This window comes from Hyperolius riggenbachi, chromosome 3 (assembly GCF_040937935.1).
Source record: "Hyperolius riggenbachi isolate aHypRig1 chromosome 3, aHypRig1.pri, whole genome shotgun sequence".
In the NCBI taxonomy this organism is placed as follows: Eukaryota; Metazoa; Chordata; class Amphibia; order Anura; family Hyperoliidae; genus Hyperolius; species Hyperolius riggenbachi.
In genome coordinates, this window is record NC_090648.1 from 170,536,745 (window position 1) to 170,550,878 (window position 14,134).

The 14,134-nt window shown below is 42.9% G+C and overlaps 1 protein-coding gene across 1 annotated transcript in view; it reads right to left on the reverse strand.

Moving 5' to 3' along the window:
- Nucleotides 1–224: 224 nt before the first annotated feature.
- CIB1 (calcium and integrin binding 1) overlaps nt 225–14,134 on the reverse strand; it is a 38,221-nt gene continuing 24,311 nt past the window's right edge. Inside the window, exons 6-7 of the mRNA XM_068275249.1 lie at nt 5,626–5,714; nt 225–3,856 (exon numbers count right to left, since the gene is read on the reverse strand). Coding sequence (XP_068131350.1) covers nt 3,835–3,856; nt 5,626–5,714 — 111 coding nt within the window. The 3' untranslated portion in view covers nt 225–3,834. The remainder of the gene's footprint in view (nt 3,857–5,625; nt 5,715–14,134) is intronic.

Here is a 14,134-nt window from a genome sequence, read left to right on the forward strand (position 1 = left end):
TAAAGTTTTCGCTAGCTTGCAGTAACTTTTGAGACGTTTGAACTGTACAGAAATTAGACTCAAAAATTATAACCCGGAAGCAAGAATTGCATTTCAAATCCATATCTTCACACAATGACATCAATACCATTATCTGTGCAATATAAAATGAGGTTTTATTATTAACATAGAACATACTGCCTCTCTTATTGATAAAATAATTTTCCAGTGTTAAACAATATACATCATCAGGAAAGGAAAATGGTTTTATTGAGTGCAAAGTAAATAGTGCAAATGAGATACATTAACCAGCCCAGTAATATGACAAGATTTATTGCTGACCTTTCAGTGTGTCATTAAAATGCATAAAATTGTTTCATTATCAGACTGTTTAAAATGACAATGTTAGCCGGCCCCTTTCACTACTTGTTTCGCTCTACCTGATAAATATTTATAAGACAGTTTTACTGTTAGACTGTTTACTGTTATTTTCTTCCAGTTAATCTTATTGAGAATAAACATTTGGAATCAGCTATCTACATTCAGTCTATAAACAGTTCAGAGTCAAAGCAGAACTACAGTCGGAAAAGGGAAGAATAGAGCAACAATGTACCGTAGTTATAGTTCTGGGCTGAATGACCTTTATTTGAGGTCCTGAGTTTCTGTAGTCATCCAGCTATCACCTATTTTGTTTCAGTGTACCTGTATTGATTCCCCTGCAGAAGTGTAGGGGGAGAGATGTGTTGTAATCACGTGTGGGCAATATATATTTAAATTTTCAAACTTAGTTATATGCTGGGTTGGCAACTTTTCACTATCACATTTCCTTAGGGAGTTGCATTAACCTCATTTAGCCTTATTCCCAATTGCAATGGAAAAAGTACAAAACACAAGTAGGATGGAGACGTTAAAAAACAGTCAGAAAAGGTGTGAGGATAGATTTGCTTTTGTGTTTGACTTTACCCCAATGTCAGACAGAATCTGTGAAAGTATCCAAAGAAATTGGCATCTGGTAGAACAGGATGGGAGACTAGGCCCAAGGGTATTACAGCCACCTATAATGTCCTTTAGATGGGGTCACACATTGGGCCCCATGTTAACTCAGAGTGAATACGTAAAAAAAAAAACACCCCCTTACATGGCTTGATGGCCATAGACTTTTTGGGCGTTTTCAATGTGGACATTGTCCCACATGTGGTCATGTGTTAAAAACCAATAATGTGAGACTTGGATCAGTCTAATTTCAGATCAAGAGTTTCATCACATGCAGGACCGAATTTGTGGTCTATACTCTCCTGCGCCTTTTACATTGGAAAAACCACCAGCCTCATGCGGGAACAATTGGTGGAACGTGAGAGCGATCAATAAGGGGGAGGGAGGTGTCCCCAGGTTGGTCCAACACTTCTTGGATGAACACCGCGGCGATCCATCCCACCTTAAGATGGTGGGTTTAATCGCCGTGGGTGTTCCCAGGAGGGGAGGCGGTCGGGACAAAATTTTGTCCCAGAGGGAATCCTACTGGATCTCTAGAACTCAAGCTGAAGGTCCGCTTGGCTTCAATGACAAAAATGAGTTTAGTGTGTTTCTGGAAAAATAGGTTGCTGGGAAAGGGTTTTCTTGGGTGGGGAGGTGGTATTGGGATACCTTTTGTCTACTGTAAATATATAGGTTTGATTCTATTGTTTCCTTGCTTTTGCTTACTCTTTCCAATAATTGTATCTATATTGTCCTTGTACCTTCTGAGGCTGCTGTTCCCCCCCCCCCCTTTAACTATCTTGAGTATGCAATGCTCGGCCTGTGTTTCTCTGGCTGCGGTGGAGACGCGCGATGTCCTTATGGGTAGTGTGTGTTACTGCATCCTGTCCTTGTTTTAGGGGGATGCGGATCACACACTAATTGGGCGTTCTAAGCCCGTTACCTTGGTTAAATGCTGCAAGCAAAGTTAGCTCCGCTTTTGGGCTTCTTGGTCCCCAGCCACTCTCCATAGTGACGTCAGTGCGCGCTACGTTGGTGCAGCCTGTCACGGAGGGGAGGGATTTTGCAACCTGTACCGCATCCAATAAGAGGAGGAGGCTGTACGAGGCGTATACTTATTCACGCCCTCAGCATTGCGTGGCGAGGTTCACACTTAGCCGCCATGTAAGCCACAGTATATGTGAACAAGCACCAGTGTGGTGGGAAACGATTGTTGGATCATCCGTGGGCTGACTGTGTGTGAGGCATCAGGACTGGTGATGCATCATAACTTACTTATGTGAACTGTATGCTGCAACTTTTTATGATCACAAGTGGATTGCTATTTCATCAGTGCCCATGTGTTCTCGTTTGAATCTGAAAATATTTATAAGACAATTTTACTGTTAGACTGTTTACTGTTCTTTTTCTTTCAGTTAATCTTATTGAGAACAAACATTTGGAATCAGCTATCTACATTCAGTCTATAAACAGTTCGGAGTCAAAGCAGAACTACAGTCAGAAAATGGAAGAATAGAGCAACAATGTAGTTATAGTTCTGGGATGAATGACCTTTGAGGTCCCGAGTTGCTGTAGTCATCCACCTATAGGCTATCACCTATTTAGTTTCAGTGTACCTGTATCAATTTCCCTGCAGAAGTATAGGGGGAGAGATGTGATGTAATTATGTGTGGTCAATATATATTTAAAATGATAAGATTTTAAAAAAGGTAAATTTTCAAACTTCATTATATGCTGGGTAGACAACTTTTCACTATCACATTCCTTAGGGTGATACATTAACCTCATTTAGCCTTATTCCATTTGTTGTAATACACAGTTGGCATTTATGGTATGGAGCTCCCCCTTGCTGACAAAATTGAACATAGAGTAGGTTTAGAGGACAACTGAGGTGAGAGGGATGTGGGGGGCTGTCAGTTATTTCCTTTTAACCACTCTCGTCCCTCCATGCCATATATCCAGGTACACTGGCCTCTGTTCATTCAAGGGCAATGCCTCCATTCATGTTCCCATGGGACTGATGCCAGAGCTCAAAGTATGGATATTTATTGAGGTAGAAGTCTCCTAACGCCCTCCCTCATCAGACAGCATACCACGGTACCTACCGCCACAGCCAGGAAAAAACCAACTCATTTTTTCAATATAAAAAGCTAAAATAATATAAAAAGAGACCGTGACAGAAACCAACAGCACTATTGGCTTATAGCAGGGTTCCTTACATTTGTAAAGACATTTCTATGGACTCCCTTGTTCACATGAGCCCAGTTCTGGAAAGAAGACACTCGGGCATGTGAGAAAGGCAGCAGAAATTCAGCGTTACTCAGCTTAACTTGCATTCTTCTAGAGAATTAGAAACACAGTCTGAAGCTGATCAGCTAGGGTGCGATGGGATTCAAAACTGGTTTAACGTCATCAAGAAATGCACTACTAAAACGAGCAATTAAAATAATTAATAAAACATAAGTGTAGTAAACAAATACATCTTTCACTTCTGGAAATGTAAAAACCAAAGTTAATTTAAAGCAAGTCACCGTTGTAGATTAGTGGTAACAATACGAAGTGACTAAAATGCTGTCAGTTCAGTATGGATTACATTTTGCTGAGGTAAAGTATGCTCAGCCCACATGTCATTACCAGGCATACAGTCTGTCTACCTATCTGCTTATAACAGGAAATGGGAACTGCACATCAACTGTATGAAGAAATCTGGAGTTTGAAAAAATCCATCTGATCAAACAATTAACAAAATGCTGCTTTTTGTGTGTGGAGAGCCGCAGAGCTCAGCTATTGATTGCATAGTTATATTTGGAGTCATTCACAGTTGACGGGTTACTTCCAGTGGTTGGACTGAAGCTCACTGCAGACAGCTGCAAGGAGGGATCACAGCACGATCTTGAAGGAACTAAAGAATTAAAAAACACAATTAAACTAAAGTATGTATACTTTATGTGCTCAAGTAAGAATATTTCTGACATAGTAAACCACTTTTCCCAGTCCCTTGGAGTTTGCTACAAAGGGAATCTACTGTACACACAAACCCCTAGTACATAGTTATAGAGTGGCAACACACCTTACAAGGTTTTTAATTTTGATTCGATTAATCCAATCCAATTTTTGGTGGTTTGGAAGTTTAAAAAAATAAAATAAATAAAAAATTGTAAAAGGTTTTTCTTGACGACTACCTAACATCAATTGGCGTAAAGTCATGGGGCGTTTTGCAGGAGATCATCTGCGCTTGCATGACGGAGCTCCACTCCATTATCAGTCTCCCAGCAGCGATCGCCATCTATTTACATGGTACAGCACAGTGATCTACAGCAGCGCTGTAATGGGGACAGCTGTGTCACTCGGCTGTCCTCTAGGGAGCTGTAGTTACCAAAATAAAAAACACTTGTAAAACAAAACAAAGGGGCAGCATTTAAAAAAAAAAAAAAAAATTTACCTTAGAAACTCATCTTTTTTCATATGTATGGCATAAGGGTATATTACTGTACTAAGGGCTTGCAGTTATTGATAGGGTGCAGTGAATGCAAAAATACAACAAAAAAACCCTTTATTTCGCCATACTAGGAACAACATGTAAAATAAACTATGATACTGTTGATAAAACCCACACATTTTATTTGTCCTGGCTATTAAATCATTTGGAATTAGAAAATATTGCGTATTTTTCATGTTTTCCCTTTACAATGTATAGAAATTAAAGTAATTACTGAAAACAGGTAACTTCCTCAAAAAAAGCCTAATTTGCAGTGAATAAAACAAGATATAGATCATTTGTGTGTGATAAGTAGTGTTAAAGTTATGGCCAAATGAATGGGAGGAGTGCTTAAAGCTAATGGGAATCCATGCTTCAGTAAAACAAAAAAAAAAATACTCACCTAAGGAGAGGGAAGGCACGGGGGTCCTAATTGAGCCTTCCCTCTCCTCTCCCGGTGCCCTCGGTGCTGCACTAGCTCCCTCGTTCCAATCCCCCGAAGACAGGCGGCTCCACACTGCATATGCGCGAATGCGTCAGAGGGCACTCGCGCGTGCGCAGTGTAGAGCGGCCCGTCTTCGGGAGGACTCGGGCTCCCGAAGCCTCCCTTCGGCGGGGGAACATCGGTATTTGACCGAAACGGTCGAATACCGCTACGGGGGAGCCAGCGCAACAGCAGGGACCGGGGAGAGGAGAGGGAATGCTCTATGGGACCCAGAACCCCCCTCTCCTTAGGCGAGTATCTGACTTTTTATTTATAAATGGGTTCCCATTCACTTTAAAGTTGAAATTGGCTCTTGGCGGGAAGGGTAAAATAGCCTGCGGGGTGAACACACAATATCCAACACAATCAAAGCTGCTGATCAGTAAACCAGATGTCAACTAGGGCTCCGTTTACACTTAATCAGTTGGTATTAGTGTGCGTTAGTACGCATTGGTATGCGTTTTTTCCATAGCAGTGCTTCGGAAAGAAGATTTCAGTTAAAATGCATTAAGTGTAAAAGGTGCCATAGGGAAACCTGGGCATTATTTTGAAAATCAGTTTTCTTTCCGTTTTAACTGAGAGCAACTGATTAAGTGTAAAAAGGCCCTAAGAGTTTCAATTGCTTTCTCTTCCTGGGCTTGTGGAAACTTGAATGTTAATACATTGTATTTAAAAAAAAAACAAACAAACAAACCGGTGAAATACAAACCTAACAAAATCTGGTGATCTGGAGATGACATGTTGGAACTCAGAGTGGTTAATCGTACCATCCTTGTCTATATCAGACTCTTCAAGTATCTAAAGGAATAAGAATAAATTCACACAATCAATTCACACAAACCAGTTTTATTCCTCAGGCTGGGTTCACAGTGGTCGGTTGCATAACACACGTTAAAATGTGTGTGAACAGCAATGGAGACTGGCCATAGACTTTAATGCAATGCCTGCATGCAGCGAGTTAGAATAACGCGATCAGTTACTGTGAAGAGGCCTATATAATTACAGTGCTGCCCATAATTATTCATACCTCTGGCAAATTTTGACTTAAAGTTACTTTTATTCAACCAGCAAGTAAGTTTTTGATGGGAAATGAAATAGGTGTCTCCCAAAAGATCATAAGACGATGTACAAGAGGCGTGTGTGAAATCTCAGCTTTTATTTACATTTGAGCAAAAAGTGTCCAATCCAAAATTATTCACACCCTTCTCAATAATCATAGAAAAGCCTTTATTGGCTATCACAGCAATTAAATGCTTCGTATAATTGCAGACCAGCTTTTTGCATGTCTCCACAGGTATTATTGTCCATTCATCTTTAGCAATGAGCTCCAAATCTTTCAGGTTGGAGGGTTTTCTTGCCATCACCCTGATCTTAAGCTACCTCCACAGATTCTCAATTGGATTCAAGTCAGGACTCTGGTTGGGCCACTCCAAAACGTTAATGTTGTTGTCTACTAACCATTTCTTCACCACTTTTGTTGTGTATTTTGGGTCAGTCATGCTGAAATGTCCATTGGTGGCCAAGGCCAAGTTTCTCTGCAGACTACCTGATGTCGTTGAGAATCCTCATGTATTTTTTTTTTTTCATGATGCCGTTTACTGTGATTAAGTTCCCTGGTTCATTGGCTGAAAAAACAACCCCAAAGCACTAGGTTCCTACCACCATGTTTGACAGTGGGATTGTGCTTTTTGGGTTGAAGGCTTCTCCTTTAACTACCTAAAGACCACCCCACACCAATGGGCGTGGATGCGGCGGCAGCACCAGGACTGCCTAACGCCAATTGGCGCCAGATCCTGGAGCTGGCTATTGGAGAAGATCGTGCGCAGACTGCGCGCATCTCCTTTCCCGGGGGGCGGGGGAGCTCCGTCCCGCCTTCAGTCTCTGAGCGGCAATCGCCGCTCGGGAGACTGTTAGACGGCGTAATTGTCGTCTATTTACATGTACAGCGCTGCGATCAGCAGCAGCGCTGTACTGGGGACAGCCGTGTCACACGGCTGTCCCCCTCCATAGACTGGACAGTGATCGGCTGTCATAGGCTGAAGCCGATGACAGCTGATCACCCTGATTGGCTGGCGGGGGGGGGGGGGGGGGAGGGAGCAGGGGAAGGCAAATTAAAAAAAAACAAAAACAATTTTTATAAAAAAAAATATAAATAAATAAAATAAACAAATGTGGAGCGATCAGACCCCACCAACAGAGAGCTCTGTTGGTGGGGGGAAAAGGGGGAGATCGCTAGATCGCTCGTGTGTTGTGTTGTGCGGCCCTGCAGCTTGGCCTTAAAGCTGCAGTGGCCAATTAGGGAAAAAAAACAGGCTGGTCTTTAGGGGGTTTAACACTGCGGTCCTCAAGTGGTTAAAAAAAGTATATTTATAACTTGGTGGTTGAATAAAAGTAACAAAGTCCAAATTTGCCAGGGGTATGAATAATTACGGGCAGCACTGTAAATGGGCAGTGGGTCGGCATGCAGAATTATACTGCAATGCAATAGACCACTGACCAGGGCCTCATACCTGCAGCAACCAAACATTTCCTGCAGATTGAAAGACCCACTAATTTAATACACTCGTTAATTAACTGTTCGGACTAGAAGAGGTTCTATGCTTTATGCCGTACGGTCAGTTTGCGTGTCCAAATGTTGACTCATAACCCTTATAATGTGTAATGGCTGTTGACTGCCATGTCCATAAACAGTATTCATAAAACCACAGATAGCAAGGATGGGTAAGCGGCCTTAGTAAACTTCATTTAAAAAGGAACCCTGAGCAGAGGCATAAAATTAAAATCTGGACTTACCTAGGACATCCTCTAGCCCCCCATAGCCCACGAGGTCTCAACATCCTTTGGGTCCTTTTCCACGGTCCTGCTGGTGGCTCCAGTAATTCGGCAACGTCGGCAGAAGTCGCACATGCATGGCTCGTGTGTGCACCAGAGGCATCATCACGCCAGTTACTGTAACCATCCTGCGTGATTCAGTCTTTAGAGAACTGAGCATGCACAGGATGCTTACAGCGGCCGGCATGACGACGCCCCCGATGCACACACTGGCCGTGCATGCACGACTTCAGCCGAAGTCGCTGGATTAGCCAGCGGGACTGCAGAAGGGACCCAGAGGATGCCGAGGGACCTCATGGCCTAAGGCGGGACTGGAGGAAGCCCCAGGCAAGTCCAGATTTTATGCCTCTGCTCAGGGCCCCTTTAAGTTCTGGCATCTACATAATAGAGGTAAAAACTTTTTCTATGATATGAATGTTACATTACAGGGCTGTGGAATCGGTACAAAAATCTACCGACTCCAACTCCTCTAGTTTGCATATTGCAATTTTGTTGATGGAGGCTGGTTTCACACCAGGACGTTGCGTTTTAGGGGACGTTAAGGTCGCATAACGTGCCCCTAACGCAAAGCCTGGTGCTCTCTGATGTGGACGTCAGAGTGAGCCGCGTTGTGCAGCTCACTCTGGCGTCCGTGATGCGCACTCTTGGACGCATGCGGCATCACGTGGTCCCGCCCGACCAATCGCCGCACAGAGCGGCCGCTCAAGGAAGTAAACACTGCACGTCACTGAGTGCAGTGAATATTAATTAGCCATGTGCCCGGCCGCTCTCCGCTCCTCCCCAACTTTACTGAGCATGTGCAAGCAGTCCTCTGACGCGTGTAAAGTACTGCATGCAGTACGTTGTGTTATGGTGCAGCGTTACATTGTAACGCAACGTGGGCACTGTGAACAGCCCATTGATTTTTCATTGCTGTGCAGTGGGGTGCGTTACAGGCTGCTCTAACGTGCGCCTGTAACGTCTCACTGTGAAACCAGCCTGAAAGTATGCAACATGAAATTTGTCTCTTAACTGTCAATGCTTAGGAATTTTAAAAAATACAACTGAAGTGAGAAGGATAAGGAGGCTGCCATATTTATTCCCTTTTAAAACAATACCAGTTACCTGGCTAGCCGGCTGATCATCTTCCTCTAATACTTTTAGTCATAGACTAAAACTAGTCCTTGGTAAGAGTACTTGTAGAAGACAGGTACTTGCAGAAGACAGGAACAAAGAACATCTATCAGGCCCGAGGCAATATGACTGCAGGTACATGTAACAGCGATGTGCAGGTACTCTGCAGGAGAATGAGACGATTCTTCCTCTATTACACATTCTTCATGCACAATCTAAACCAGGTTTATGGGCAATAGACACACCTTTGTGTTCAATGTGCATAACATTATCAGTGGATTCCGTGCAGCTCCGTGGGGAGTGTACATGTATAGTACTACTGTGTAACAAAGTAAACCTGAGACAGATGAAATTAAAGTTTTATACATATCTGGGGCTTCCTCCAGCCCCCTGCAGGCTAATCAGTTCCTTTGATGACCTCCTCCGCCACCTGGATCTTCTGCTATGGGTCCAGGTACTTGAGCCAGTTGGGCGTAGTGCACATGCACAAACTCCGCCACTGGGAGCGTACTACACTGCACTACACTATTGCGCAGGTGCAGAATGTTCTTGGCTGTGGGAGCGGCACGCGGCTGGACTGCGCTGACTGGCTGAATTACCGGGACTTATAGCAGAAGATCCAGGTGCCAGAGGAGGACAGAGCCTGGATTAGCCTGAAGGGGGCTGGAGGAAGGATGATTTTCCTGTATAAATCGTTGGTTATTACGATAAAAAATAGTCAGTTAAATATATCATATAGGAGACACACACACACAGATATTTGAGAAGTGAAATCAAGTTTATTGGATTTACAGAAACTGTGCAATAATTGTTCAAACAAAATTAGGCAGGTGGGAACCAACTTCTCATAATGCATTACATTTGTTTATCAATCAACACACATGGAAAACTCCATACCCAGAATACCTCCTCCTAAAAACAATGCGTGCTAACTTGGAGCGCTCCTCACATCCAATCCCTCCACACACATGCAACAAATGTCCTTGGCCAGGTAGCTAATGACTGTAGATGGGCCCAACTACTATGAACACATATCCTCATGTTTGTATCCAGAGGTAGCGGGGTAAGAGGATACTGGCCGGCCAGATTGTGATCACATGTGCGAGCAGGAGGACGCCAGGCTAACGCACTCTCGCTCCGGAAGCCTGTGACCACGCCTGCATACGCGTTACGCCCACAAAGTCACGTGGGCTTCCTCAGTGCATCTGCTGTGGATCTAAGGAGGGGGCGTTTCATAGCCTTTTTTATTCCTGTATTGACATCACACTTGGAGGCTGGCCTACGCCTAGGGGAAGTCCTTGACGATCTCCACTGATTCAATGCTGCATTCTTCTCTCAATCCATATAGTATCAATAAAAAAAAGTTATTATATGAACTTGTGTCAGTATTCTATTACTTTAGATCATTTCATCCTACACTCTTTATGTCCCGTTGTCTCCTGATAGTCAAGTGCTATCACCTGTAACTGGATACGTCCTGAATAAAGTTATTGGAAGTGGAGACATTGGTGCGGACCTTCCTTTTCTACGTCTGTCTCCTGATTGAGTATGATTATTTGCTCATTCTCAATTTCATTTAGTGCCATCAATTTCAGTATACCACATACATGCATCAATCCACTTGTGTACACAGCAATCAGAATCTCCAATTGATAAAAATTGATGAAAATTACAGATTTCTTTACATACACATCCTCCATTATTATTTGTCACTCATTCTTTCATAATAAAAACAAAAGTTTGCTTTCCTAAAACAGAAAGAATTTGCGATAATTCAGGTTGGAGTGAGCTCGAGATGTCTCCCAGGTACTACTGCTGAATATATGTAAATTAACCATTGTACCCTTACAAGCTAAACACACCTCCAGAACCGCTGGAATGCAATGATGTGTCAGCTTGTTAATATGTACAGAGCCATAATAATCCAACATGCATACATAATAACTGTATACCAACTTTTTTTTTAATATAATAGTAATAATATCCATCCATCAGAATCATTAACACATGCAACACTTCTGTCACCCTATTCTGAAGTAAACCCATATGTCTACGTGGCCTGATAATAGACAGGCAAGACCATATTTTATTTTATCTACTCTTAATCACACAGTCAATCAGGCAGAAAAATCGCAAGATTGAAGTCTGTGTTCAATCCCCTTGGGTAAAGAGTGCCTAGAGTATAAATCCACCTACTTTCAACTTGGTAGAGCAATTTATCATAATCCCCTCCCCTAAGACTCTGCTTGGGCTTAATGATCCCCTTAAACCTCAGAAGGCTGGGGTCACTGTTATGAAAAACAGCAAAATGTGTCCCTAGAGGACTATCCTCCTCCGCATCCTTAATGTTTACAACATGCTCCCCAATACGTTTAAGGAGTCTACCTTTCTTGCCAATATACTTCAGGCCACATGGGCATGTAATCATGTACACGACCCCAACTGTATTGCAATTGATCAATGATCTTATATCATACTGCTTATCCACTTTTGCGTTTTCTAAAATCTTTGTCTTATGTACCAACTTACAACAGCAACACTTACCACATGGGTACATTCCTACCGGTTTATTTTTGCGGAAGGTTCTTTTGAAGAAAATGTTTGCAAAAAAAGGTAAGAATGAAGGTTTGCTGTCAGATCAGATTGACAATAGTGAAGTGAAAATTGTATCGTTAAAAGAGAGAGAGAGAAGCTCTTAGAGATTTAGAATTACTTATCGATGAAGGAATGGTGGATACTGAAGGGGTTTTTGATGAATGTTCAATTGTACCTACTATCCTCAGAAAGAAATCAAAATTTATGCCATCCATTTCGTCCGACAGGAATGTTCAGGCCTTCTCTGAACTAGTTTCAAGAGATTTGGAAAAGATGGATACAAACAAGTAAGGGCAGCGTATACCGCGGGACGCCGCGGATACAAGCCGTGCAGGATGAAGGTATGAGAAGGGGCTATATGAAGACTGGGTAAGGGCTGTGGCTGCAGCATTGGAAGTCACGGACTCTGTATATATGTCGTGTAGCGCTGGCTCATGTTATACTGCCATGATGATTTGAAATTGCGTTGTGCAAGCCTTACAAGGAACTGTCCCATATGGATGAAGTTATCTTAGTAGATGCTGCATAGTGCTGTGTAAAGAGCGGTGTTGCCATCATAGGATTCCATCCCATGAGGATATGTGATCATAGTAGTTAAGCCCATCTACAGTCATTAGCAACCTGGCCAAGGACATTGGTTGCATGTGTGTGGAGGGATTGGATGTGAGGAGCGCTCCAAGTTAGCAGGCATTGTTTTTTAAAGGGGAACTGAAGAGAGAGGTATATGGAGGCTGTCATGTTTATTTCCTTTTAATCAATACCAGTTGCCTGGCAGCCCTGCTGGTCTATTTCTCTGCAGTAGTATCTGAATAAAACCAGAAACAAGCATGCAGCTAGTCTTGTCAGATCAGACTTATAAGTCTGAACCACTGAAACACCTGATCTGCTGCATGCTTGTTCAGGGGCTTTGGCTAATAGTATTAGAGGCAGAGGATCAGCAGGGCTGCCAGGCAACTGGTATTGTCTAAAAGGAAATAAACATGACAGCCTCCATATACCTCTCTCTTCAGTTCCCCTTTAAGGGTGGGGGTGGGGGGAGGTATTCTGGGTATGGGGTTTTCCATGTGTGTTGATTAATAAACAAATAAATATAATGCATTATCAGAAGTTGGTTCCTTTATTTTCAATAACGTAGCATTGTTCCAATTGCTCCCCCTTATGGGGTTTATGCATACGAATAATAACCTGTTCACCAGATTTTTGTAGGTGCATAAATTTGGGCACCAAAAAAGAAATGAAATCAATATTTAGTAGATCCTCCTTTTGTAGAAATTACAGCCTCTAAACGCTTCCGTAGGTTCCAATGAGAGTCTGGATTCTGGGTTGAAGGCATTTTGGACCATTCCCCTTTACAAAACATCTCTAGTTCATTCAGGTTTGATGGCTTCAAAGCATGGACAGCTCGCTTTAACTCACACCAGAGATTTTCAATTATATTTAGGTCTGGGGACTGAGATGGCCATGCCAGAACATTGTACTTGTTCCTCTGCATGAATGCCTTAGTGGATTTTGAGCAGCATTTAGGGTCATTGTCTTGTTGAAAGATCCAGCCACGGCGCAGCTTCAGCTTTGTCACAGATTCCTGGAAACTGGTCTCCAGAATCTGCTGATACGGAGTGGAATCCATGCTTCCCTCAACTTTGACAAGATTCCCAGTCCCTGAACTTGCCACATGGCCCCACAGCATGATGGAACCACCACCATATTTTACTCTAGGTAGCAGGTGTTTTTCTTGAAATGCTGCGTTTTTCCTCCATGCATAACCCCCCTTGTTATGCCCAAATAACTCAAATTTTAGTTTCATCAGTCCACAGCACCTTTTTCCACAATGAAGCTGGCTTGTCCAAATGTGCTTTAGCATGCCTCAAGCGGCTCGGTTTGTGCTGTGGGCGTAGAAAATGCTTCCTCTGCATACAGCATCTACTTGTGTAAAGTGCGCCAAATGGTTGAACGATGCAGTGACTCCATCTGCAGCAAGATGATGTTGTAGGCCTTTGGTGCTGGTCTGAGTTGACTGACTGTTATCATTCGTCGCTTCTGTTTATCCAAGATTTGTCTTGGTCTGCCACTTCAAGCCTTAACTTGAACTGAGCCTGTGGTCTTCCATTTCCTCAATATGTTCCCAAGTGTGGAAACAGACAGCTGAAATCTGAGACAGCTTTCTGTATCCTTCCCCTAAACCATGATGGTGAACAATCTTTGTTTTCAAGTCATTTGAGAGTTGTTTTGAGATCCCCATGTTGCTACTCTTTAGAGAAATTGAAAAGAGGAGGGAAACTTACAATTGACCCCCTTAAATACTCTTATAATTGGATTCACCTGTGTATGTAAGTCAGGGGTCACTGAGCTTACCAAGCCAATTTGAGTTCCAATAATTCGTTCTAAAGGTTTTGGAATCAATAAAACAGTGCCCAAATGTCTGCACTTGACTAATTGTATTTAAATTGCACACTTTCTGTAAATGCAATAAACTTCATTTCACTTCTCAAATATCACTGTGTGTATCTCCTATATCAGTGCAGTCCAACTGGCGGCCCGCATCCTGTCCGCTAGATGTCTTTCCGTGGCCTGCCTGGTCTTTCCCCTCCGTTTTTTTTTCTTTTCTCCTCTCCCCTCAGCAGTGCGTAGATCGCGGCCGCATCCCATCAAATTTTGCTGCCGGCAGCTTTCTCTGCTGC